Raw genomic sequence first — 25,163 nt, forward strand, 5'->3', positions numbered from 1 at the left:
TATATCCCACTCCCATACAACCAGCCCTCTGGCACCCTCCAGCAGCTAAACACCAAGTCCACTGGCAACCTGCTCCAGCTCATGAACCTCCAACTCCCAAACAGCAAGCCTGCTAGCACCCGCCAGCTTACTTACATTCAGCCAGCTAGCAACCCCCAGGTCAAATCTATCCAGCCTGGTGGGACCCGGCAGCTTACATACATTCAGCCCACTAGCAACCCCCAGGTCACATCTACCAAGCCCGCTAGCACCCGCCAGCTTACATACATCCAGCCTGCTAGCAATCCCCAGGTCACATCTACCCAGCCCGATAGCGAACTCAAGTTCACAAGCACGGCTGTACTGACGCCAGCACTGAAAGTGTTGACCCCAGGCCCCATCTCCTTGAACAAGGCCCAACAATTGAAGGAGCTGTCACCCCCCCGCTGTCTGCATTACGTTAAGACGGTGGTGCCCAAGGGCAGCAAACGCCGCATGAGACGGTCAAGATTCACGAGAAACAGGCAGGCGCTTGAAGAAAGGTGTAATAAATACAAGAAAGAGGTTCTGAGAAAGAGGAGAATATATCGAGATCTCCAAGGGAAGAGAGATGGACTGATTGCAAGAGCTGCAGCGAAAGTGGCCGCTCAGTTGGCTGCAAAGTATCCCAGGGCCCTCGCTGAAGCGGAGGCAGAGAGCGATGTTGAAGGGGAGAAAAAAACAATGCCTGAAGAAGTGATTAAGGGGAAACTAAAGAAGAAGGTTTGTAATTACTTCTGGAAGTACATTATTACCATTGGTACGATAGACCGTGGCTTACTTCTATGCTGTTCTCACTTTGTCATTGTTGCTTGTGCCTTTTTACTAATGATATTATTCACCATTCAGTCATATTTTTATTGACAATGCGAGTGTGTACCCGTTCTCAGCTTGAAGAGTTCAACCTGAAGATGAAGCGGAAATCGACGCAACAAACACCAACATAAACTCAAAGGCAGTTTGTTGTAAGTAAAAGCAGTAGAAATACTCTATTTATTTCATCAAAGAATCCGTATTCTGGCGTGTTTACTAGACTTTGGTGAAATTTGTAAAGTTGAGTTTTTTCTTAACTTAATGACCCTGGAATATTTGATTTGGGTCAGTTATGCAGTGATTCTCTTATCAAATCAAGAAAGCATGACTGTTTTTCTATAATAGCGAGTCATTTGTCTCAACTCTTCCTCTTTTCTGCAGATCTTCACTTGGCATCATGAGCTCATCTCCCACTAGAATAGAACCTGCTGCTGACCCATCCAGACCCTATGGACATTAGTTGGCTTACATTGTTACCTATCATCCATTTATTGATTTGTAATGATGCTAACAAAGGATTTGTTATCTTTGAGCCACATCCTTTAAGGCAACATATTGAAGAATCTTTTTCAGTGTATATTCAGATTGGATTTATATGTAGTAGCATGGGTACGGTCAGGGGCTTTTCTTGAAAACGTGATCTGACTTGCAAAAATGATTCCCTATATAGGCATTTAGCTTTAATTAGGGCCTGGAGATTTTCCTAGGCTGGTTATTTGGTCAGGAAAAACTCTTAACCCATTTCTGTGGATCCTCTCTCACTGTGTATATATACAAATAAAGAGTTATTTTATTTATTTATTTTTCTTAAAAAGTAACTTCAAAATGGAAGTCATGCTGATGATCTAAACTATGCTCCACACTCCGTCCTGTTGGTGGCAGTATTGGAATTTGAATCATAACAAGGTGGGAAAAAAATCTTCAGAAGCAGGTACAGCAGAAAAATAAAATAGTCTTTGTCCTTGGCTAGCTAGATCGTTGCTTTTGTACTAGGTATTATATTCATTTTTATGCAATTGCGTGGAACTTGTTTGACGCCTCAAAATCTAAAATGACATGGCGAACATAATGAGATGGTACCCTCTTTAAGGCCTAAGACGAGCGCGGGTGAGGTTGCAGACGAGGTAAACATTTTTTTTTATAGCTACTGCTTGCACTTTATTTTTAAGAATATGGTAATGTGTTTTGTTATGATAAAAACAGTTATTGGGCTATATGCTTATGTCACGCTCACAGCATGTTCTGAAAAATAGCATAGCTACAAGCTAACGTGAGCTACCTAGCTTAGTAGAAGAGGTTCCGCCTCAGATTCATGCAGCTTTAGTATTCTGATCATAGTTAGCATTTATGGCTGGCATTTGAAGCCAGCAATCGCGTTCCTCACGCGCTAGGAACGAATTTCATCAAGTTACAATGAGAAAGTGCCAGTCGGTCCCAAAACACAAGTTTAATGGAGACTTGTAGGAGGACTGCGTATGACGTCGCCCACTGTATGCGATTTCGTTAGCCTGATTGCATCCAGACTGAGAAGTCCCCAGACCACGTCCTGAAGTGTCAGCAAGATCTGAACACAATCAGCACAAAGCCACTTCTGTGCGTGTAGACCAGTCTTCTCTGTGATATCTTCATATTCTGATAGCCAGGGGCGCAACTTTGGTTTTAGAAGTGAGGGGGGACATAACCTGGAGGGGGGACTGGGGGACCTCCCTCAATTTTTTGGGGACATCAAACAAATTTCCTGCATTTGTACACAATCTAATATGACCCTTTTGGCATAATTTTGTGGTCACTTACTGTAAATAATAATATATGTTTGCAAACGCTTCTTTATGAGTGTGGATGCTACAATGATTATGGATAAACCTGAATGAATTGTGAATAATGATGAGTGAGAAAGTTATAGAGGCACACATCATACCCCTCCCCAAAAATGTCTAGCCTCCCATGTTATTGTAATGGTGAGAGGTTAGCATGTCTTGGGGGTATGATATTTGTGCGTCTAACTTTCTCTCTCATAATTATTCATGATTCATTTAGAATGATCCGTAATCATGGTAGCATCCACATTAATGTAGAAGCTTTTAGAAACTAATTATATTCTTATTTACAATAAAAGTGACTCCAAATAGACATAATACATAATTTACCATTAATTTCTATTGGGCACAAAATAATCTGAAATGCAACCAAAACAAACAGCAAATGTATCCAACAAATTTGTAGACTCGCAACCTTGATGTTGTCATTACATGCTATGAATGTGGGGACCAAATACTTCACTTTTTACTACTTTAATACACATACAAGTGAATTTTGTCCCAATACTTCGGTCCCCTAAAATGGGGACTTTGTACAAAAAGTGCTGTCATTTCTAAACAGTCCACCCGATATGGATGAAAATAAACTCAAATTAATGCTGACAGTCTGCACTTCATAGTCATTGTTTGATTTCAATTCCAAACTTTGAGGATAGAGCCAAAATAAGATTTACATTTACATTTAAGTCATTTAGCAGACGCTCTTATCCAGAGCGACTTACAAATTGGTGCGTTCCCCTTAAGACATCCAGTGGAACAGCCACTTTACAATAGTGCATCTAAATCTAGTAAGGGGGGGGGGGGGTGAAAAGGATTACTTTATCCTATCCTAGGTATTCCTGAAAGAGGTGGGGTTTCAGGTGTCTCCGGAAGGTGGTGATTGACTCCGCTGTCCTGGCGTCGTGAGGGAGTTTGTGACTGGGCTGCGCGGGAACTGTACTTCCTCAGTGGTAGGGAGGCGAGCAGGCCAGAGGTGGATGAACGCAGTGCCCTTGTTTGGGTGTAGGGCCTGATCAGAGACTGGAGGTACTGAGGTGCCGTTCCCCTCACAGCTCCGTAGGCAAGCACCATGGTCTTGTAGCGGATGCGAGCTTCAACTGGAAGCCAGTGGAGAGAGCGGAGGAGCGGGGTGACGTGAGAGAACTTGGGAAGGTTGAACACCAGACGGGCTGCGGCGTTCTGGATGAGTTGTAGGGGTTTAATGGCACAGGCAGGGAGCCCAGCCAACAGCGAGTTGCAGTAATCCAGACGGGAGATGACAAGTGCCTGGATTAGGACCTGCGCCGCTTCCTGTGTGAGGCAGGGTCGTACTCTGCGGATGTTGTAGAGCATGAACCTACAGGAACGGGCCACCGCCTTGATGTTAGTTGAGAACGACAGGGTGTTGTCCAGGATCACGCCAAGGTTCTTAGCGCTCTGGGAGGAGGACACAATGGAGTTGTCAACCGTGATGGCGAGATCATGGAACGGGCAGTCCTTCCCCGGGAGGAAGAGCAGCTCCGTCTTGCCGAGGTTCAGCTTGAGGTGGTGATCCGTCATCCACACTGATATGTCTGCCAGACATGCAGAGATGCGATTCGCCACCTGGTCATCAGAAGGGGGAAAGGAGAAGATTAATTGTGTGTCGTCTGCATAGCAATGATAGGAGAGACCATGTGAGGTTATGACAGAGCCAAGTGACTTGGTGTATAGCGAGAATAGGAGAGGGCCTAGAACAGAGCCCTGGGGGATGCCAGTGGTGAGAGCGCGTGGTGATAAAATGCTTCACTGTCCCAATAATTACTGAGGGCACTGTAATTCATATCATAGGCCTAATAGTACTGTAGAGCTCTTTTTACTTGCACACAATATAGCTGGATCGCCCCGTCTTGTCCCTAGGGGTCCAACGCCCTGCAGTGCCCCAACCCATCACACCCCACTCAGCTTTAGGATCTTAGTGAAACATTTATTATTGTTTTCAGGTGTGTTAGGCCAAGGTCAGAATGACAACCAACAATACGGCTGACCCCTGGGCCAGGACTGAGCAGCCCAGCAGCTAGGGATTGCCTAAATAGGTATCTCCCCTGACGTGGGCATGTTTTCATGCATACAGTATTCCATATAAGGCATCCAGACCTTATGAAAGTTGCACACTATACCGTTAATCTTTAAATTTCTGCCATCCTTTGTGATATTGTCGGAGGATAACCAACCTTACAATTAATAGCAATGCATTTCTTAGCCACTATAAATGCTAGGTTACATAGTTTCTTCTGATATCAGTCTCCAGTATCAACATTTCCAAGCAAACAAAAACAGGGAGAAAGGAGAATCTGTAGATATGCTGAGATAAAATAACATACTCTTTGCCAGAATTCAGCCAACCTTCACAAGAGCATAACATTTAAGTTCACCTTACCGCACCACAGACTGGTCTTCCCTGGTTTCTTGATCCTGTTGAGACCCCTGTCACAATCTGATCCTGCTCAAATGAGGCATTACAAATATTACCTTTGTGTACATTTATACATTATTATCCAAGAATAGAACCAATGGTTCAATAATTGAAATTACCATTATTCCCAGATCCTAGACTGTAGCTTTACACTTCTGTCATGTAGTTACGCCAGATCAATAACGTTACATTGCTATACGGACTCTAATAAACTCATATTGCACTGTCAAAACAAATGTCTAAATGTTGGTCTTCAATACGTTTGGCCGCTTGTTTCATCTAGTGTGATTGAGGCAAAAATAATAGCTGAAGTTAGTGAGCTAGCATCAGACAACTTTTGGCTAGCTCTAATGGTACATCAACTGGCAAAAACTAGCCAAGTTAATTTACTTCTGTTGAAACAGGACAAAACAAAGGCTACAAAACATTTCCATACACACAACAGCTGTTAAATACTGCTACCTGACAGATACTGAGATGGCTGGCTATAGCTGAACTGGCTGTGGTAACTACTAGCTAGCCACTGTAGCACTTTAGACAGAAATTCAGTTGAGAGGGGATGAAACATTAGCTAATGCAAAGTCAGTTAGCTACACTACTAGCTCAGCACTGGGAATACATATTTTTTTCCCGTTAATAAGTCAAATAGCAGTTACCTTGCATCAGTCAAATAAAGAGTAGACAGTTTCTGCTCTGCTTGCTTTTACAACTCAAAGAAAAAGCACAACACACAGCTCCTGCCTCTGTTCATGTCTCCCGTGACGGTCCTATAAGCCAGCCTTTCAGAAGCTTTTCCTTCATGCAGCCTGTCCGCACGCTCTGTGGTGTCGGCGCGGTCCTAAATCCAGCCGGCTGATACCACCAAAGAGCCTACCCGACCTCTCTGAGGCATCTGCATGGTCCTAAAGCACACTGATACTGTGTTTTGTATCACAGCAATAACAAAATTGGGGGGAGCAATGACAAAAATGCAATTTCAGAATGTCCCGCCGTCCCCAGTGGAAGTTGCACCCCTGCTGATACTATAAGTCGCATGTAAGTGTCAAGTGTAGACACGACCTGGTGTCTACACTTGATACTTACATGCAACTTCTGCTACGGTATCAGAATACGGAAATCGCATTGAAAAGACCGGTCTAGATGCACAAAAGTCGGTATGTGGTCTGATTGTGTTCAGATCTAGCCTGGTATGGCAATAGCACTGCCCTCGATCGCATGGCGCCAAAGAGGGTGGCGCGGACAGTCCAGTACATCACTGAGGCCAAGCTCCCTGCCATCCAGGACATCTACACTATATATACAGTACAGTTACATTCTAGATGATTCTGTGCTTCCAACTTAGTGGTAACAGTTTAGGGAAGGCCCTTTCCTGTTTCAGCGTGACAATGCCCCCGTGCCCAAAGTGAGGTCCATACAGAAATGGTTTGTCGAGATTGGTGCGGAAGGACTTGACTGGCCTGCACAGAGCCCTGACCTCAACCCCATCGAACACATTTGGGATGAATTGGAACGTCGACTACGAACCAGGCCTAATCGCCCAACATCAGTGTGCGACCTCACTAATGCTCTTGTGGCTGAATGGAAGGAAGTCCCCGCAGCAATGTTCCAACATCTAGTGCAGGGGTGTCAAAGTCAAATGGACGGAGGGCCAAATAAAAAAATCAGCTACAAGACGAGGGCCGGACTGTTCGAATGTTCATTGAAATTTTTTAAAATGACGCATATAGTCTAGTGAACCTAATTGAACCTACTGAAAACCTAACAAATATATTACAATATGATCAGATAAATAAAGCAATATTTTCTTATGGCTCTGTCAGTAATCTTTAATTTTCAACAGACACAAAAGACAAATTTCCTTTATATAAATATCCCCATAACATGAACATTAAATGAAAGAAACCGGTATTCAAGGCACCATCAGTAGACTATATTTTCTATTTTAGCAAAAGTGGGCTAAATTTACTTCAAAGAAAAAACAATAATAGCAATTTTCTATCATCCACTCAACTGAAATATTTTTAAAATATAATTGGATTGAAATACAAAAAAATAAAGTGCAAAAATCTATTAATCAAAAACAACACTTTGTTTAAGGAGAAGTAACATGCAGTGAAAACAAATATTAAATTTTAACTTTTAAACTTGAACTGAGTAAAAACTCTAAATATGTGATTGCACAGTAATGTTCACTTGTTTGAGGTTGAGGGTGATACTTGGTGGTGTCCCATCTTTTCCACAAGTTCATCAATGTTCGGGGTAAGGCTCTGAGCTGAAGAAATCCTCAGAATTGAGTGGAGGTGTTCAGCAGTAAGTCGACTTCTGTGTGATGTTTTGTTCAGGTTCATCAAAGAAAACAGTTGTTCACACAGGTATGTGCTGCCAAACATAGACAACGTTTGAGCAGCTGGGGCATTGTGCCGGGGAGGAAACGGGCGAACTCCGCAGCACCCACTGCCGCATATTTTGCCCTCAGTGCATCATTGCATTGGAGGTCAATCAACTCCATTTGGAGGTTTGGTGGTGAGCTTTCCACGTCAACAGCAAATGGGTTACCGAGCAGTTCCAACCTGCTTTTTTGTGCTTCAAAGTCAGCAAATCGGCGTCGAAAGTCAGCGGCAAGCATACCTATTTTATCAGCCAACTGTGTGCTCGGGAACGCACTGGTAGAGAGCTTCTCTTTCATGGTCTGGCAGCTGGGAAAGTGGCTCAAATTTTCTTTCCGCATCTGCGTCTCCCACAGAGTCAGTTTGGTTTTAAATGCCTTCACTGTACTGTACATATCAGAGATGACACGATCCCGACCCTGCAGCTGCAAGTTTATTGCATTCAGATGACTCGTAATGTCACACAGAAAAGCCATTTCACACAGAAACATTTCGTCTCGGAGTTGTGTTGTGTCTTTCCCTTTGCTGTCCAAGAACAGACAAATCTCCTCACGAAGCTCGAAACATCTTTGAAGCACCTTTCCCTGGCTTAGCCATCGCACCTCTGTGTGATAAGGCAAATCACCATGCTCCGTTTCTAACTCCGTCAGAAATGCCTTGAACTGGCGGTGATTCAAACCTTTGGCTCTGATAAAGTTAACTGTGCGCGTGATGATGCTCATTACATGCTCCATTTTCAAGGCTTTACCGCACAACGCTTCCTGGTGTATGATACAATGATAAGCTGTCAGCTCACCTGTCGCGTTTTCCTCTTGCATCTTTTCCCGTATCTTCGCCACCAGTCCGCTCCTGTGTCCACACATCGCAGGTGCTCCGTCGGTTGTCAAACCCACGAGTTTTCCCAAGGCAGCTCCATCTCATTTACACATCTTGACACCTCTTCATACAAATCATGCCCGTAGTTGTGCCATGCATAGGACGTAAAGCCAAAAACTCCTCTGTCACGCTTAGGTTGGAGTCCACTCCGCGGATGAAAATTGACAACTGGGCAATGTCAGAAATGTCGGTGCTCTCATCCACAGCCAAGGAATATGCAATAAAATCTTTTCCCTTTTTCACAAGCTGCTCTTTTAGATTGATGGACAACTGGTCTACTCTCTCGGCAATGGTGTTTCTGCTCAGACTCACATTTAAAAAGAGTTGCCTTTTTTCTGGGCAAACTTCGTCACAAACTTTAATCATGCAGTTTTTGATGAAATCCCCCTCCGTAAATGGCCGGGCTGATTTAGCGATCTCTTCTGCCAAAATAAAACTGGCCTTGACAGCAGCCTGGCCTTGTGATTTGGCTTTTTGAACAGAGCCTGTCGAGATTTGAGGCCTCGTTTTAATTCCTCTGCCTTTTGTAGCCTTTGTTCCATGTCCATATTCTTGTTTTTGTCCGCGTGTTTCGTTTCATAATGTACCTTCGTGAACATATACTCCGACTCCCACCTTGTTTGAAACCCCCGGTTCTCAGTATCCACCTTCCGTTTTGCCATTTTTGATGGGTATCTGAAAGTTAATTTTACTGTGATGCTGACGACTGCTGTGCCAATAAATATTGAAATGAAGCAGCCTACTGCTCGGTGCGTCACCTTTGCATTGTGGGAAATGTAGTATTGGTGCGTGTAAAAGATCTGCGGGCTGCCGGCTTGCTGCGGGCCGGTTCTAATAATAAATCAAGATCATCCCAGGGGCCGTAAAAAACCTTCTTGCGGGCCGGATGTGGCCCGCGGGCCTTGACTCTGACATATGTGATCTAGTGGAAAGATGTTTTCTATCTATTCCCGGGCATTATCAGCTCATTGTTATGGATGTATCCAAATGAACGTCAATAGAAAACAGCTACTTTGCTGTTATTCTGCCTGCAGAGGTAGTGACTGTGTTAGCCGCAAGAAAGTGATAGGAATGTTGCCAGAGAGCATGGCAACAGAACATAAAGAACAAACGACTGGGTCGTGTCCAAAAGATGACAAAGCATGAATTTGTTTATATAAATGAAAATATCAACCTTTTTTTCTACCTGTAAATGTGTGCTTAGTATTGTTTCTTTGGCAACTGTGGTATAAGCTGGATAAACTGCTGTTATTCTGGCAGCAGAGGTAATGAATGACTGTGTAGCTGTAGCAAGTTGGCTGGCTAGCTAGCAGCAAGCATGGGGTAAGAACAGAACATTAAGAACGAACGAGTGGGTCGCGTCTGTAAATATCAAACTAATCGAACGACTGGGTCGCATCTCTAGCAAACCAAAAGATGAGAAAGTATGAATTTGCTTATGAAAATATCAGCGAAAGATATGTATTTGTACCGGTAAATGTGTGCTTTCATATTTATTTTTTTGGCAACTGTGGTATAAGCTGGATAAACGTCTCCGTTCTGTACATTACCTTGGAAAAAGGGACCACCTCGTCCCGCTGGATCGTCCGTTATTTCCAAGGTAATTTACAGAACATCAGCGTTTATCCCTTACATGTACCACGGCTAGGACAACGCATTTATTTTTACTCTCCTAATTACATTGTTAAACAGTTTATAATAGCAATAAGGCAGGCACCTCTGGGGTTTATTCTATATGGCCAATATACCACGTCTAAGGGCTGTATCCAGGCACTCCGCATTGCATCGTGCATATAACAGCCCTTAGCCGCGGTACTGTGCATTTGGAAAGTATTCAGAACTCTTGACTTTTTCCACATTTTGTTACATTACAGCCTTACATGCTGACCATACCGCTCACGTGTGCGAGCTTTGCAAAATAAATGTACACATACATGTTATTCAATCATTGCACCCACACTGCTCGCGCGATTCAGCGAGCGTCTGCGTGGCCAGGCGCTAAAATAGAAATAGGTTCTATTTGTGACGTTCAATGCGTTGCAAAGTCCGGCCTCGCCCATCTCCTCATTGGTTTTTAGGAGCATATACCCACGTGAGTGATTGAAAGATGAACTGACATCCACACTCCAGTCGGTTATAGTAATGCACTGTAAAGTTAGTTGCCAACCACCATATAAAGTCCAAAGAAGTAAAAAAGAAGCTTGAGGAAGGAGGAGAGATGACGAGAAAGGAGTTCAGTTTACCGTTTTATCTGTGGATTAATTGTCGGAGTAGAGGACCTTGTGCATTTCAGGTAAAATAACAACCCAATGTTTATATCCCAGGACAAATGAGCTAGCAACAGCAAGCTTTGATATTTCAACCTGCGTGTCCTGATCGTGTCTGGTGTGGGGTACAAAATCAACATGCGCCCAATTGTGCATGCAGGCGCACGCGTGTGTCCGGTTTGGTCAGCATGTTATTCTAAAATTGTTAAATACAATTTCCTCATCAATGTACACACAATACCCAATAATGACAAAGCAAAAACAGGTTTTTATCAATTTTTCCAAAAAATAAATCAAATAAAAACACCTTATTTACATAAGTATTCACACCCTTTGCTATGGGACTCAAAATCGAGCTCAGGTGCATCCTTTTTCCATTGATCATCCTTGAGATGTTTCTGCAACTTGATTGGAGTCCACTTGTGGTAAATTCAATTGATTGGACATGATTTTGGAAGGCACACATCTGTCTTTGTAAGGTCCCACAGACAGTGCATGTCAGAGCAAAAACCAAGCCATGATGTTGATGGAATTTTCCGTAGAGCTCCAAGACAGGATTGAATCAAGGCACAGATCTGGGGAAGGGTGCCAAAAAATATCACCACCAAGGCCCTTCTCCAGCTCTAGGAAGAGTCTTGGTGCTTGGTGCTTCCAAACTTCTTTGAGAATGATGGAGGCTACTGTGTTCTATTCCTTCTGCCTCATGGCTTGGTTTTTGCTCTGACATGCACTGTCACTGTGGGACCTTATACAGACAGGTGTGTGCCTCTTCAAATCATGTTGAATCAATTCAATTAACCACAGGTTGTCTCCATTCAAGTTGTAGAAACACCTCAAGGATGATCAATGGAAACAGGATGCACCTGAGCTCAATGTCAATTATTTATTTATATATATTTTATACATTTGCAAAAAAAATTCTAAAAACCGGTTTTCACTTTGTCTTTATGGAATATTGTGTGTAGATTGATGATGTTTTATTTAATCAATTTTAGAATAAGGCTGTAACGTAACAAAATGTGGAAAAGGTCAAGGAGTCTGAATACTTTCCAAATGCACTGTACGTATAAAGCTATGATGATACAATTTTATAAATGCCAAAAGATAATTTGGTCGTTCGACATGGTGGGATCTTTTTATGTCAGTAAATGTATTTCACAAGAAATGGCGGTGGAAACGCTATTGATCTAATAACCATCATATTAAACTTGTAGTCACACGATGATACTGTGTGTGGTCCTGCCACTATGACTTGGGAAACCATACAGTTTATTAGACTACAGCTGAGTTATGAAGAACTGCACAGTGTGATGAAAGTGAATGGTAGTTCTGAGCAATTAGTGCTTTTTGAGGTAGGTTTCGGATTGATTAGTAAAAAATAACCGTTTTCGATTTAAGTTTTGATGATTTTTAAAATAAATTCACTATGCATTATGTGGGTTGAATGCTCTAACATAGAATAAAACAACTAATTAATCGTAGTGACTGCCAATTACTGCTTATCAGTTATTAACCAACATTTACTCATATTACTTTAATAAAATATTTCAGTTGTGTATATTACATTTGTTTTATTTGATGACTATTATTTCATTCCAAGTCATCTCATCTCTATAGAGCTGCTGCCTTTGCCGTCTGACAAAATCACTATTTTGTAGTTCAAAGTCAATAAGGAATGACTGCTGAATACCAACTATCAATCATTTAGATCATGCACTTTCAGTTAGAGATACGGTGCAAAGCAATAGCTGCTCTATATCCCCTTGCGATGGCGCATTCTTCTGCCTCTTCTGTAAAAGAAACACACCGGACCAGTAGATGCACAATGAATTGTGGTCATTGTAATTAATTGCCATGTTTTATGCGATAAACTATGATGAATATTGGCCCTGTTGGAAACTAAAACTCCCTACCGCATTGCACAGTTCAGACTGGATCTGATTTATCTCTAGAGAAACTGCTATGTGTTCATTGAGCTCACAGAAAAAAACGGAATAAAATGGAATTCAAATAATTGAACCGACATTGGTCAATTAGTTGTTGTTTAAAAAACAAAATATTGTAGTTTAAAAACAGAAAACAACAGACATTGCTCAGCACTAGTGCATGGTGATCTTGATGCTCCTTTCCAATAAATATTGAAGGTCTTATTAATAAATAAATAAATATATATATATATATTTAACTTTTATTTAACCAGGTAGGCTAGTTGAGATCAAGTTCTCATTTACAACTGCAACCGTGCCAAGATAAAGCAAAGCAGTTTGACACATACAACAACACAGAGTTACACATGGAATAAACAAACATACAATAGAAAAAAGTCTATATACAGTGAGTGCAAATGAGGTAAGATAAGGGAGGTAGGGCAATAAATAGACCATGGTGGCGAGGTAATTACAATATAGCAATTAAACACTGGAGTGATAGATGTGCAGAAGATGAATGTGCAAGTAGAGATACTGGGGTGCAAAAGAGCAAGATTAATAAATAAATACAGTATGGTGATGAGGTAGTTGGATGGGCTATTTACAGATGGGCTATGACAGCTGATGCTTAAAGTTGGGGAGGGAGATAAGAGCCTCTAGCTTCAGTGATTTTTGCAGTTCGTTCCAGTCATTGGCAGCAGAGAACTGGAAGGAAAGGCGGCCAAAGGAGGAATTGGCTTTGGGGGTGACCAGTGAAATATACCTGCTGGAGCGCGTGCTACGAATGGGTGCTGCTATGGTGACCAGTGAGCTGAGATAAGGCGGGGCTTTACCTAGTAAAGACTGGAGCCAATGGGTTTACCTAGTAAAGACTGGAGCCAATGGGTTTGGCGACGAGTATTTTATTTTTACCTTTATTTAACTAGGAAAGTCAGTTAGGAACAAATTCTTATTTTCAATGACAGCCTAGGAACAGTGGGTTAACTGCCTGTCCAGGGGCAGAACGACAGATTTGTACCTTGTCAGCTCGGGGGTTTGAACTTGCAACCTTCCGGTTCCTAGTCCAATGCTCTAACCACTAGACTACCCTGAGGGCCAGCCAACGAGAGCGTACAGGTCGCAGTGGTGGGTAGTATATGGGGCTTTGGTGACAAAACGGATGGCACTGTGATAGACTGCATCCAATTTGTTTAATAGAGTGTTGGAGGCTATTTTGTAAATGACAATGCCGAAGTCGAGGAACGGTAGGATGGTCAGTTTTACGAGGATATGTTTGGCAGCATGAGTGAAGGATACTTTTGTGAAATAGGAAGCCGATTCTAAGATGCTTAATGTGAGTCTGGAAGGAGAGTTTACAGTCTAACCAGACACCTAGGTATTTGTAGTTGTCCACATATTCTAAGTCAGAATGTCCAGAGTAGTGATGCTGGACGGGCGGGCAGGTGCGGGCAGTGATCAGTTGTAGAGCATGCATTTAGTTTTACTTGCATTTAAGAGCAGTTGGAGGCCGCGGAAGGAGAGTTGTATGGCAATGAAGCTCGTCTGGAAGTTTGTTAACACAGTGTCCAAAGAAGGGCCAGAAGTATACAGAATTGTGTCGTCTGCGTAGAGATGGATCAGAGAATCACAGGCAGCAAGAGCGACATCATTTATGTATACAGAGAAGAGAGTCAGCCCAAGAATTGAACCCTGTGGCACCCCCATAGAGACTGCCAGAGGTCTGGACAACAGGCCCTCTGATTTGACACACTGAACTCTATCAGAGAAGTAGTTGGTGAACCAGGCGAGGCAGTCATTTGAGAAACCAAGGCTGTTGAGTCTGCGGTGATTGACAGAGTCGAAAGCCTTGGCCAGGTCGATGAATACGGCTGCACAGTATTGTCTCTTATCGATGGCAGTTATAGTGGAGAAGGTGTGGTGGGATTCAAAATGGTCGGTGATCTGTTTGTTAACTTTGCTTTCGAAGACCTTAGAAAGGCAGGATAGGATAGATATAGGTCTGTAGCAGTTTGGGTCTAGAGTGTCACCCCCTTTGAAGAGGGGGATGACCGCGGCAATCTCAGATGATACGAAAGAGAGGCTGAACAAGTGACATGATGATCGATGCTTGACTGCCATTTGACAAATAACAAATATTCTTGTTCTTATCCATAATAATCTCATCATGTAGACTAGTTTACCAGCACAACCTACCTGCACTGTATCTGCGAGCTGTTAGCTGGAGCACATGTGCCAATACTAGTGTAAGCACATTTGCTATTTTACACAACAGTTTTTGTGCCAAAACTATCTGTAGAGTTGAACATGCGATAGAATTCAGTTCATGAAAACTTAGCGAAAAGGTACTTTTTGTGCACACACTGATTTCTATCACACCACTGGTGGAAAACACCACTGGTTGGAAAATGCGCATATTTTCTTTATCCAGATTCTAGAATATTTGCATAAATCTGTCTCCAAATGGATGGAAACCTAGCTAGTGACTGCCATTATTGAAGTTGTTTGTGGTGATGTCAAAATTAGGGTTGTACAAAACAGTCATCAGCGATTGGATAATTTCTAACCAGAGTATCAACGGCAATAACGAATTTTAAAAACCCAACTGATCGGTTTCTGGGACCAATCGGAACGGTTAGAATGAGATTGCGTTCTAGAAATTGTCGGGGAGGTACTCGGATCCAGACGGTTGTCACTAGTTACCACAACCACAAAGTCATAAACCCTGCCTATTTCTGAAATGTCTTTAAACCAAACCCTAACCACACTGATAATCTCATGCCTAACCTTAAATTAAGACCAAACAGCTTGTTTTTGTTTTCTTGAATGTTTACGATATAGCCAATTTTGACTTTGTGGCTGTGGTAACTAGTGTCAACCAATCCAGACTCATTGCAGATAAATGCATTCACATCCTTGGGCATAGCATTTGGCCGGAGCAAGGAGTTTGGGTAGCCAGGCAACCTAGCACGACAGTACACAACAACATGTAGCATACATTAAGCTCACCAATGTCTTCTTACATTTTTATTTTATGCTGCAGTGAACCTGAAGAGTCATCCCAGCTCAGACACGCTGGAAGATAACATGCCAAATGGAACCAGAGAGTTACAGTCTGGTGCTTCCTCTGCTATGAGCTACATTATGGATCCCTCTGCCAGAGACTGGAGCAAAGGCTCATTGAGGGGTAGCAGTGGTCCCTTCTCCCCAGACACAGATGGGGACGTTGATGGAGACCCTGTGCAGCCCAGTGTGGACCTGGAACTAGCTCGTAAGAAGAAGGAGCTGGAGGTCATAGAGGAGAAGATAGCTCGCAAGAAAGCTGTTCTTGCTACACGACAGCTTAAACACGGAGCTAAGGACATGCCTAAAAAACAGACTGCATCCACAACAGTGAAGGGCATCGCTAAACAGACCAAGATAAACAATACAATATTCAAAACATACAACCAGGTCACCGACAAGTCGTCACGCGTATGCCTACCTCTTAAACGGAGGGTGCTGGACATTCTACGTAAGTTCAGAAGAACACCGGTAAGGCACCTACTGCGTAAGGTATGTACCTATTAGTTCTGTATTTATTAATCAGGGTTGGGGTCAATTCTGAATTTAGTTGCTAATTGGTCTTTCATTTCCATAAAATGTTGGGATTTGAATTGAATGGGCCACACACCACAGGAAGCAGAATTTAATTTGAATTAAAGGGATAGTTTTGGTCAAATTCCCCTTGCTTTCAGTTGTCTGTAGAATTTAATTCAATGAAATTCAAATAGATAATTTATTCCATACATCGTTATGTTCATGTTGACATCATGTATGGTGACCAATACTGTTTGACATGTTGTAGCCCTACAAGCTCGCCGTCATGTATACAGTTAATAACGTGTAAGTACATTTATTTAACGTTCCGTCTTGGGGCATTCGGTCTTGGGGCGTTTCAAGTTAAGTCACACTGAAATGACTACCTGTTTTAGCAGCACGTGTCTGACGTTGAAGATATATCCATAGTCTGAAGATCGTTCTTATTAAATTGGCATCCCTCACATTACCTGTGCACAAGAAAGTATTCAAATCAAACATGTACACTACCATTCAAAAGTTTCGGGTCACTTAGAAATGTCCTTGTTTTTGAAAGAAAAGCACTTTTTTAAAAATCCATTTAAAATAACATCAAATTGATCAGAAATACAGTGTAGACATTGTTAATGTTGTAAATGACTATTGTAGCTGGAAACGGCTGATTTTTAATGGAATATCTACATAGGCGTACTGAGGCCCATTATCAGCAACCATCACTACTGTGGCTAATTGATCATTAGAAAACCCTTTTGAAAACCCAGCGCAAACTGGCTCTATGCAGAATAGAAAGAGGAGTTTATTGTCAGTTTCTTGCCATTTATTGGCAGTTTCTTGCTATTCTTGGAATAGCCTTCATTTCTCAGAACAAGAATATACTGACAAGTTTCAGGAAAAAGTTTTGTTTCTGGCATTTTGAGGCTGTAATCGAACCCACAAATGCTGATGCTCCAGATACTCAACTTGTCTAAAGCAGGCCAGTTTTACTGCTTCTTTAATCAGAACCACAGTTTTCAGCTGTTCTAACATAATTGCAAAAGGGTTTTCTAATGATCCCGTAGCCTTTTAAAATGATAAACTTGAATTAGCTAACACAACGTGCCATTGGAACACAGGAGTGATGGTTGCTGATGAATTGGCCTCTGTACGCCTATGTCGATATTCCATTAAAAATCAGCCATTTCCAGCTACAATAGTCATTTACAATATTAACAATGTCTACACTGTATTTCTGATCAATTCGATGTTATTTTAATGGGCAAAGGGACATTTCAAAGTGACCCCAAACTTTTGAGCTGTAGGGTATGTCAATGTTTACGCGAACAGACTCTGTTCTACTTCCTGCCTGTTGTAGCATGGCACCCTTATTGTGAGGATGATTAGCTAGGACAAACGGGTGTGAAACACAGACAGGTGTGCACGCAAAGCAATAACACAACATGGAATCCATGTTTGAGTTTGATTTGGAAGGGAAGCATCTATCAATTGAACTGAATTATTTCCCAATCAGAACCGTCTACGACCACGGAAATATCCTTCAACATGGGAAAAGTGTCACCAAACAGGCACAGTCTAGGGTTGGGAAATAAGACGCAAGGTGGGTAAGGGCTATACTGCTAAACCCCTGGGCTAAATGTTTTTTAAACATTTAATTCCTAAAACATGTTATAATTACAGTGGTCTGGAGATATTTATAGATTATTTTGTAGGTTGTCTCCCTTATACACTGAGCAAAAATATAAACAGAACATGTAAAGTGTTGGTCCCATGTTTCATGAGATGAAATAAAAGATCCCAGAAATGTTCTATATGCACAAAAATCATATTTCTCTACAATGTTGTACACACATTTGTTTACATCCCTGTTAGCGAGCATTTCCCCTTTGCCAAGATAATCCATCTACCTGACATGTGTGGCATATCAAGAAGCTGATTTAACAGCATGATCATTACACAGGTGCACCTTGTACTGGGAGCAATAAAAGGCCACTCTAAAATGTGGAGTTTTGTCACACAATGCAATGCCACAGATGTCTCATGTTTTGAGGGAGTGTGCAATTGGCATTCTGAATGCAGGAATGTCCACTAGAGTTGTTGCCAGATAATTTAATTTTAATTTCTCTACCAAATTTGAGAGAATTTGGCAGTATGTCCAACTGGCCTCACAACCACAGACAACGTGTATGGCGTTGTGTGGGCTAGCGGTTTGCTGATGTCAACATTGTGAACAGAGTGCTCCATGGTGGCGGTGGGGTTATGGTATGGGCAGGCATAAGCTACGGACAATGAACCCAATTGCATTTTATTGATGACAATTTGAATGCACAGAGATACCGTGACGAGATCCTGAGGTCCATTGTCGTGCCATTCATCCACCGCCATCACCTCTTGCTTCAGCATGAAAATGCACGGCCCATGTCGCAAGGATCTATACACAATTCCTGGAAGCTGAAAATGTCCTAGTTTTTCCATGGCCTGCATACTCACCAGACATGTCACCCAGTGAGCATGTTTGGAATGCTCTGGATCAACATGTAAGACAGCATGTTCCATTTCCCACCAATATCCAGGAACCTCACACAGTCATTGTTGACAAGTGGGACAACATTTCACAGGCCACAATCAACACCCTGATCAACTCTATGCAAAGGAGATGTGTTGAACTGCATGAAGCAAATGGTGGTCACACCAGATACTGACTGGTTATCTGATTTATGCCTCTACCTTTTTTTAAAGGGATCTGCATATCTGTATTCCCAGTTATGTGAAATTCATAGATAAGGGTATAATGAATTTATTTCAATTGACTGATTTCCTTATATGAACTGTTACTCTGTAGAATCTTTTAAATTGTTGCATGTTGTTTATATTTTTGTTCAGCACAATTCACTTTACGTGTTATTAAATGTAATTATAGAAAAACATAAATTTCTCAGAATTCATTCGATCAAACACTCCATGACAAAAATACAAACAAAATACTGTTTGACATTGAGTTATAATCAAACTAGCGTTTTAAAATGGTATCTGTTTTCTTTAGCCAGAGGTGGCAAATAATTTTGGCAAAGTATTTGTCAATGGATTGTCAATCATTTTGTCAATGATTGGCATATATTCATGTCTCAGTTGAATTTCTTTGATTTGAATTCAATTCTACTTCCTTTATTTCAAATTCTGCTTCCTGTGGGGTGTGACCAATTCAAATTTCAATGAATGTCTTGAATATAATTTTTATCCTGAATTAACCCTGTTATGAATAGATATTTCCTGATAGATCAAAAAGAAGTTGATGCTTAATAGTAAATATTTACAAAAAAGCATTTGTGCAAAAAACTTCCAGAATTAATCAAGGCGTGTTGTGGAAAAAAGTAAAACACCTTTTTTGTTTACGGCTTATGCGTAGCAAGAATATTACATAAAACGAACACTCAGGATGACTACCAGATCTTTCTTGGTGTTTGGATTCTGATGTTTCTACTACATGGACTTAATAGTTAATGTAAGAACCAGGTTTTTCTACTGCTAAGAGGTAAATAAAAACTGACCTTGGATCACAATCCAGGGGCAACTTCCTTACACATACTAAAATGGTCCTTTTAGTATGTGGTCCTTTGTAGATCAGTAGGTAGAGCGTGGCGCTTGTAACGCCAGGGTACTAGGTTTGATTCCTGGGACCACGCATATGTCAAATGTAGGCACGCATGACTGTAAATCGCTTTTGGATTAAACGTCCGCTAAATGGCATATGTTATATTAAAATATTCTCTCTCTTCCTCCGGGATACCCCTGCCAAGACGAAGAAACAAAACAAGATGCGAGCATTGGAGCTGATGATTAGCGCTCCCCTAGAAAATGAAGAGGCCCATCCTCTGAGACTGAGAGTGAAGGTTTTAATGAACCAGCGACGCTCTCCCAACAATGAGGTATGTAGCCATCGCAAAAGTATCATAAGAAGCAGGTCAAGAAAACCATGGACCCCGATTAATACAATTGATTTCTGCGATTGACACCCATCCCACATACGCTCGATATTAAGTGTCTACCTACTTGTACGATTCATAATCTCTTTTTGTGTTCTTATAGGCCTACAGTGCTGTCTAGAATGTCATGGATATATTAGTGTCCGTCAACCACCTGCGTGGAAATGTTGTTATCGTTTCAGATGCATCAATTGCTACCTCTCATGCTAACAGTCATTGAGATGGACTTGTAGCATAGCTAGTCAGATAACAGCCAATCATTGCTGAATGAGTAATTATGAGTAAAATGCAGTTGACAGAATGCAACCAAATACAGTGCCCTCCATAATTATTGGGACAGTGAAGCATTTTGATCTTACTTTGTGTCTGTCTACTCCACAGGTTTGGATTTAAAAACAAACAATTAATGGTAAATCATGTATTGTGTCATTTTGGAGTCACTTTTATTGTAAACAAGAATAGAATAAGTTTCTAAACACTTCTCCATTAATGTGGATCCTACCATGATTACAGATAATCCTGAATGAATCGTGAATAATTCTGAGTGAAAAAGTTAGATACACAAATATCATACCCACAAGACTAACCTCCCGTTATTGTAATGGTGAGAGGTTAGCATGTCTTGGGGGTATGATATATTTGTGCGTCTAACTTTCTCACTCATCATTATTCACGATTCATTCAGGATTATCCGTAATCATGGTAGGAGCCACATTAATGCAGAAGTATTTAGAAACATTTTCTATTCTTATTTTCAATAAAAGTGACTCCAAAATTACATTATTTACCATTCATTTCTATAGGGCAAAAAATTATCTGAAACAACCAAAACAAACAACAGATGAATATAGCAAGCCCATGATAACACGAAGGTAGTGTGAAATGCACACATAAACGATACGTAAATTAAGTTTGATGGGCCGTCTTGATGATGCAAGCAGATCATACACTTTTTGTTTGTTTATAGCTGAAGTGGATAGATATTCATTGATATTTCCTCATGTCTCCTGTTAGGTGGTTCCTGATGATAAACAGCATAATCCAACCATTCAGAGGCCAGTTCATTCACTCAGGACACAGGAGAAAGACATAGCAGCCACAGGCTTCCAGCGCTTCCTCAATGTCCTCAATGAAGGTGTGGACCTCAACAAGCTCTCAAAGATCGTCAACGAAGAAAATGAGCTACTCATTGTGGGCGAGGAGCTACCACAAGTTTGGCCGACTCTGCTCGAGGGTCATGTTGACTACAGCAGTAGGTCCAAGTCTTCTCCATTTGAGGAGAAGAAGGTGAGGCTTGAGGATGAGCAGCGGTACGAGCAGATGCAGACCCTGCTGGAGATCGTTGGGCTGGACTTGGGGGTTGAGGAGTTGGGTCGGCTGACAGACAGGACCAATGATAGGCTGTATGGGAAGATGGGAGACTTGAAAAGAAAGGAGAATGAGAAGGGAGAAGAGAAAAAGGAGAGCGAGCCTTCATTTAAACATCTCAGTACTTCCTCATTACCATCAGACAGTGCCAGCCCCCTTCTAAACCAGCACTCAAACATGACCGTTGAATACAGCAGCTCTAGTAACAGGGTATGTGACATAGAGAGGGACAGATCTGAGAGGGACAGATCTGAGAGGGACAGATCTGAGAGGGACAGATCTGAGAGGGACCGGCACCGACACTCTGGTACCAGAGACAAGGACAGAGACAGGGAGGAGGATATAGTCAGAGAAATGGAGATATCTGAGAGAGATGGGCACAGAGAGGACAGAGCCAGAGAAGGGGACAGTCCTACGAGAGAGAGATCCAGGCAAAGATGCTCTAGTACCAGAGACAAGGACAGAGTCAGAGAAAGGGACAGATCTGAGAGAAACCGAAAGGGAGACTGGCACAGACACTCTAGTACCAGAGAGAGAGACAATGACATACCGGTAGTCAGAGAAACAAACAGATCAGAAAGGAACAGAGATAAAGACGGGGGCAGAGACCCAGAGAAGGACTGGGACGGAGGCCAAGAGAGAGACCGGGACAGATCTAGGAGAGATGGGGGCAGATACAGATCTGAGAGAGACGGGGACAGAGACCCAGAGAAAGGCAGGGACGGAGGCCGAGAGAGAGACCGGGACAAATACAGATCTGAGAGAGACAGAAACCGAGCGATAGACAAGGATATAGAAAGGTGGCTGCAAAGGACCAAAGACGGAGACAAACGTTCTAGGACCAGTGACTGGGACAGCGAGAGCGACTGGAACAGCCACTGTAGTACTAGAGACTGGGACAGGGAGAGATCTGAGAGGGATAGGTATGGGGATGAGTCCAGGGAAAGCTCCATTGAGCTCTACTCATACTCCATGGACCCTGTATTCCCTGTTTCTCATCCCCATGCATCTATGATGGCAAACTACTCCCCCACCCAGTACTCTCAGTATATGACGTACCACAGCAGCCCCTACACCATGGCCTTCCCTCCAGGGTGGGGTTATCCCCCTGGCACCATGCCCCCTGGCACCATGCCCCCTGGCACCATGCCCCCTGGTATTATGCCCCCTGGTATTATGCCGCCTGGTAACATGCCGCCTGGTACCATGCTTCCTGGTGTTATGCTCCCTGTTACCATGCCACCTGGAATCATGCCAGCTGGTGCCATGCTGCCTATTAACAAGCCCCGCCTACCTAACCCCCCTGGGTATCCACCCAACACCAACTTCCCCCCATATTACTCTAATGGCACAACAGCCTTAAACCAGACATACACCAAGCCTGCTAGCAACCTCCAGCTCTCATCTACCCAGCCTGCTAGCAACCTCCAGCTCTCATCTACCCAGCCTGCTAGCAACCTCCAGCTCTCATCTACCAAGCCTGCTAGCAACCTCCAGCTCTCATCTACCCAGCCTGCTAGCAACCTCCAGCTCTCATCTACCCAGCCTGCTAGCAACCTCCAGCTCACATCTACCCAGCCTGCCGGCACTGCAGCAGTCTTGCCCCTCCTACGTAACCCCCCCATTTGTCACAAGAAACTAGCTCCCTGGTATAATGAAAATAACAAAGCCCTGAGGCGAGTTTCCCGACAAATGGAACGGAAATGGCGCTCCACCAATTTGGAAGTCTTCCGACTAGCTTGGGAAGACAGTAAAGCGCAATATCGAAAAGCCCTCAATGCCGCTCGATTAGCCTACTTTTCCAAACAGATTGAGGAGAATAAAAACAATCCAAAATGTATTTTTGATACTGTTGACAAGCTAACTAAAAAGCAGCATTCTCCAAGTGAGGATGGCCTTCACTTCACCTAAGCAGTTACATCCTGCCTGGTTGGCCCTGTCTGGGGGTATCTTCGGACTGGGCCACATTGTCTAAGCACTGGGTTCTGTCTAAGCCCTTTGTGACATTTACTGATGAAAAAGGGCTTTATAAATAAATTCATTTGATTGGTTGGTCTTAACTCAGAGATACACATACACCCAGCCCTCTGGCAACTGCAAGGAAAAGAGACAGAAGCATCCAGAAGCCGTAGCGAAAGTGAAAAGAATAAACATGGAAGAGACAGAAATATGCAGAAGATGTAGTGAACGTATCCTGTCAGATGGTGACAAAGAACTCCCCCTCTGAACCAGGGTGAATGAAGAAAGCAAAGGTATTTTCATGAAGAGTTATCACAATCATCAAAGGAAGCGTATGTGTAAGAGGAAGAGGCGGAATGAGGCTCACCAGCACAAAATAAAGTGATTGCTTGCAGAAGCAGCAGGGAAAGTGGCTCCTCGGGTGGCTGTAAAGGATTTCCCCTTTGGAGAGGAGCCCAAGATCCAGAAGGAGTAACAATGATCGATGGGGAGAAACTACATGCTGACACTGTAGAAGAAGTGGTCCCTAAGAAGCTAGATTTGTAATGACACTAGCAAAGGATTTGTTATAGTTTAACCTCATCCTTCAAAGTTTCATGTTGAAGCTATTTTCAGTGTAATGTTTTGTATTGTATGTGGTATGGGTAGGGCCAGTGATCTTTCTTTACTATTATATCTGCTCAGCAAACGCATTTTCTCTCCCGTTATAAACCAAATCATAAGGGCGTAGAGTTTACTTGATCTGGTCATGTGGTTAGGAAAGACCCTGGCCCTGGGCATAGTACATGTGTGTCAATGCAATGAAAAGACCATTGATGACATGCTTGCAAGTTCTCATGCCTGATAGCAAGAAAACTGCCCGTGTTTCATTCCCCCACTTCAATCTATAGATCATCTTTTACTTTGTATATATTTAATTGAATAAAAGATTGTCTAATATTGTAAGTGTGGAGTATGTCAAAGTAATTTAACCAAGGCATTAAGCTTCACATTTCTTTTCAGGCATAACTTTCATTGGTTTGGAATTAGAAAATGCCATGCTCTTCGCACTCCGTTCTATTGGTGGCAGTATAGATCCTTTGAAGCGGAAATCATAGAACAATAGACTATGTAGACAGGAAACGAGTTTGTTGGTTGACCAGTTGCCTTTATAACAAATTTAACCTAATCTATACCATTTATATGAAAGTCAAAGCACTCCGATTTTTAAGAGAGTCTGGTATGCTAGTTGTTTGACACCACAAGATCCAGAATGAGACGGTGAACACAAATACCTGCGCGAGGGTAGCATCGAGGTAAACAACCATTAGCTATAGTCAATGTTTGCAACCACTTATTGTGGAAAATGTGCAATGTGGCAATTTCATGAATTTGTCGATATTCTCACATGCTTCCATTTACAGACGTTAGCTAGCAAGGTATATGCCAGCCTGCTTTGAAAGTTACATTACAAACTAGCTAGGTAGTTAACATTTGCTAACGTTAGCTGGCTAACGCTTGCACATTTCAGCTGACATTCAGAACAATAACGTACAAGCAAGCGAAGTTATTATAGAAGACAAATGCAACTACATACAGTTGAAGTCGGAAGTTAACATTCGCCTTAGCCAAATACATTTAAACTGTGTTTTTCTCAATTCCTGACATTTAAGCCTCATAAAAAAAATCCCCGTTTTAGGCCAGTTAGGATCACCACTATTTTAAGAATGTGAAATGTCAGAATAATAGTAGCGAGTATGATTT

At 42.3% G+C, this 25,163-nt stretch overlaps 1 protein-coding gene across 3 annotated transcripts; it reads left to right on the forward strand.

The window, feature by feature from the left end:
• Window positions 1–24,365, forward strand: LOC115142564 (peptidyl-prolyl cis-trans isomerase G-like). 3 transcript variants are annotated; one of them, XM_065001546.1, is made up of 6 exons: window positions 1–741; window positions 909–983; window positions 1,213–1,955; window positions 15,581–16,092; window positions 19,908–20,036; window positions 21,108–24,365. In XM_065001546.1, the coding sequence occupies exons 4-6, from the start codon at window positions 15,625–15,627 to the stop codon at window positions 23,370–23,372; spliced, it is 2,862 nt and encodes a 953-aa protein (XP_064857618.1). In that variant the 5' UTR covers window positions 1–741; window positions 909–983; window positions 1,213–1,955; window positions 15,581–15,624; the 3' UTR covers window positions 23,373–24,365. The 3 variants fall into 3 exon arrangements, with proteins under 3 accessions (XP_064857618.1, XP_064857616.1, XP_064857617.1); XM_065001544.1 differs by having other exon boundaries at window positions 1,213–1,762; XM_065001545.1 differs by having other exon boundaries at window positions 1,213–1,762; window positions 15,581–16,071.
• Window positions 24,366–25,163: the final 798 nt, after the last annotated feature.

The sequence above is a fragment of the Oncorhynchus nerka genome, linkage group LG15, assembly GCF_034236695.1.
Source record: "Oncorhynchus nerka isolate Pitt River linkage group LG15, Oner_Uvic_2.0, whole genome shotgun sequence".
Classification (NCBI taxonomy): Eukaryota; Metazoa; Chordata; class Actinopteri; order Salmoniformes; family Salmonidae; genus Oncorhynchus; species Oncorhynchus nerka.

Excerpts from the sequence above, each read along its gene's own strand:
- LOC115142564 (XM_065001544.1), top strand. The coding sequence starts at position 1,684 with ATGCTCCACACTCCGTCCTGTTGGTGGCAGTATTGGAATTTGAATCAT. Across the intron at positions 16,093-19,907 it reads TAAGGCACCTACTGCGTAAG|ACGAAGAAACAAAACAAGAT; the intron begins GTATGTACCTAT and ends ACCCCTGCCAAG. Across the intron at positions 20,037-21,107 it reads GACGCTCTCCCAACAATGAG|GTGGTTCCTGATGATAAACA; the intron begins GTATGTAGCCAT and ends GTCTCCTGTTAG.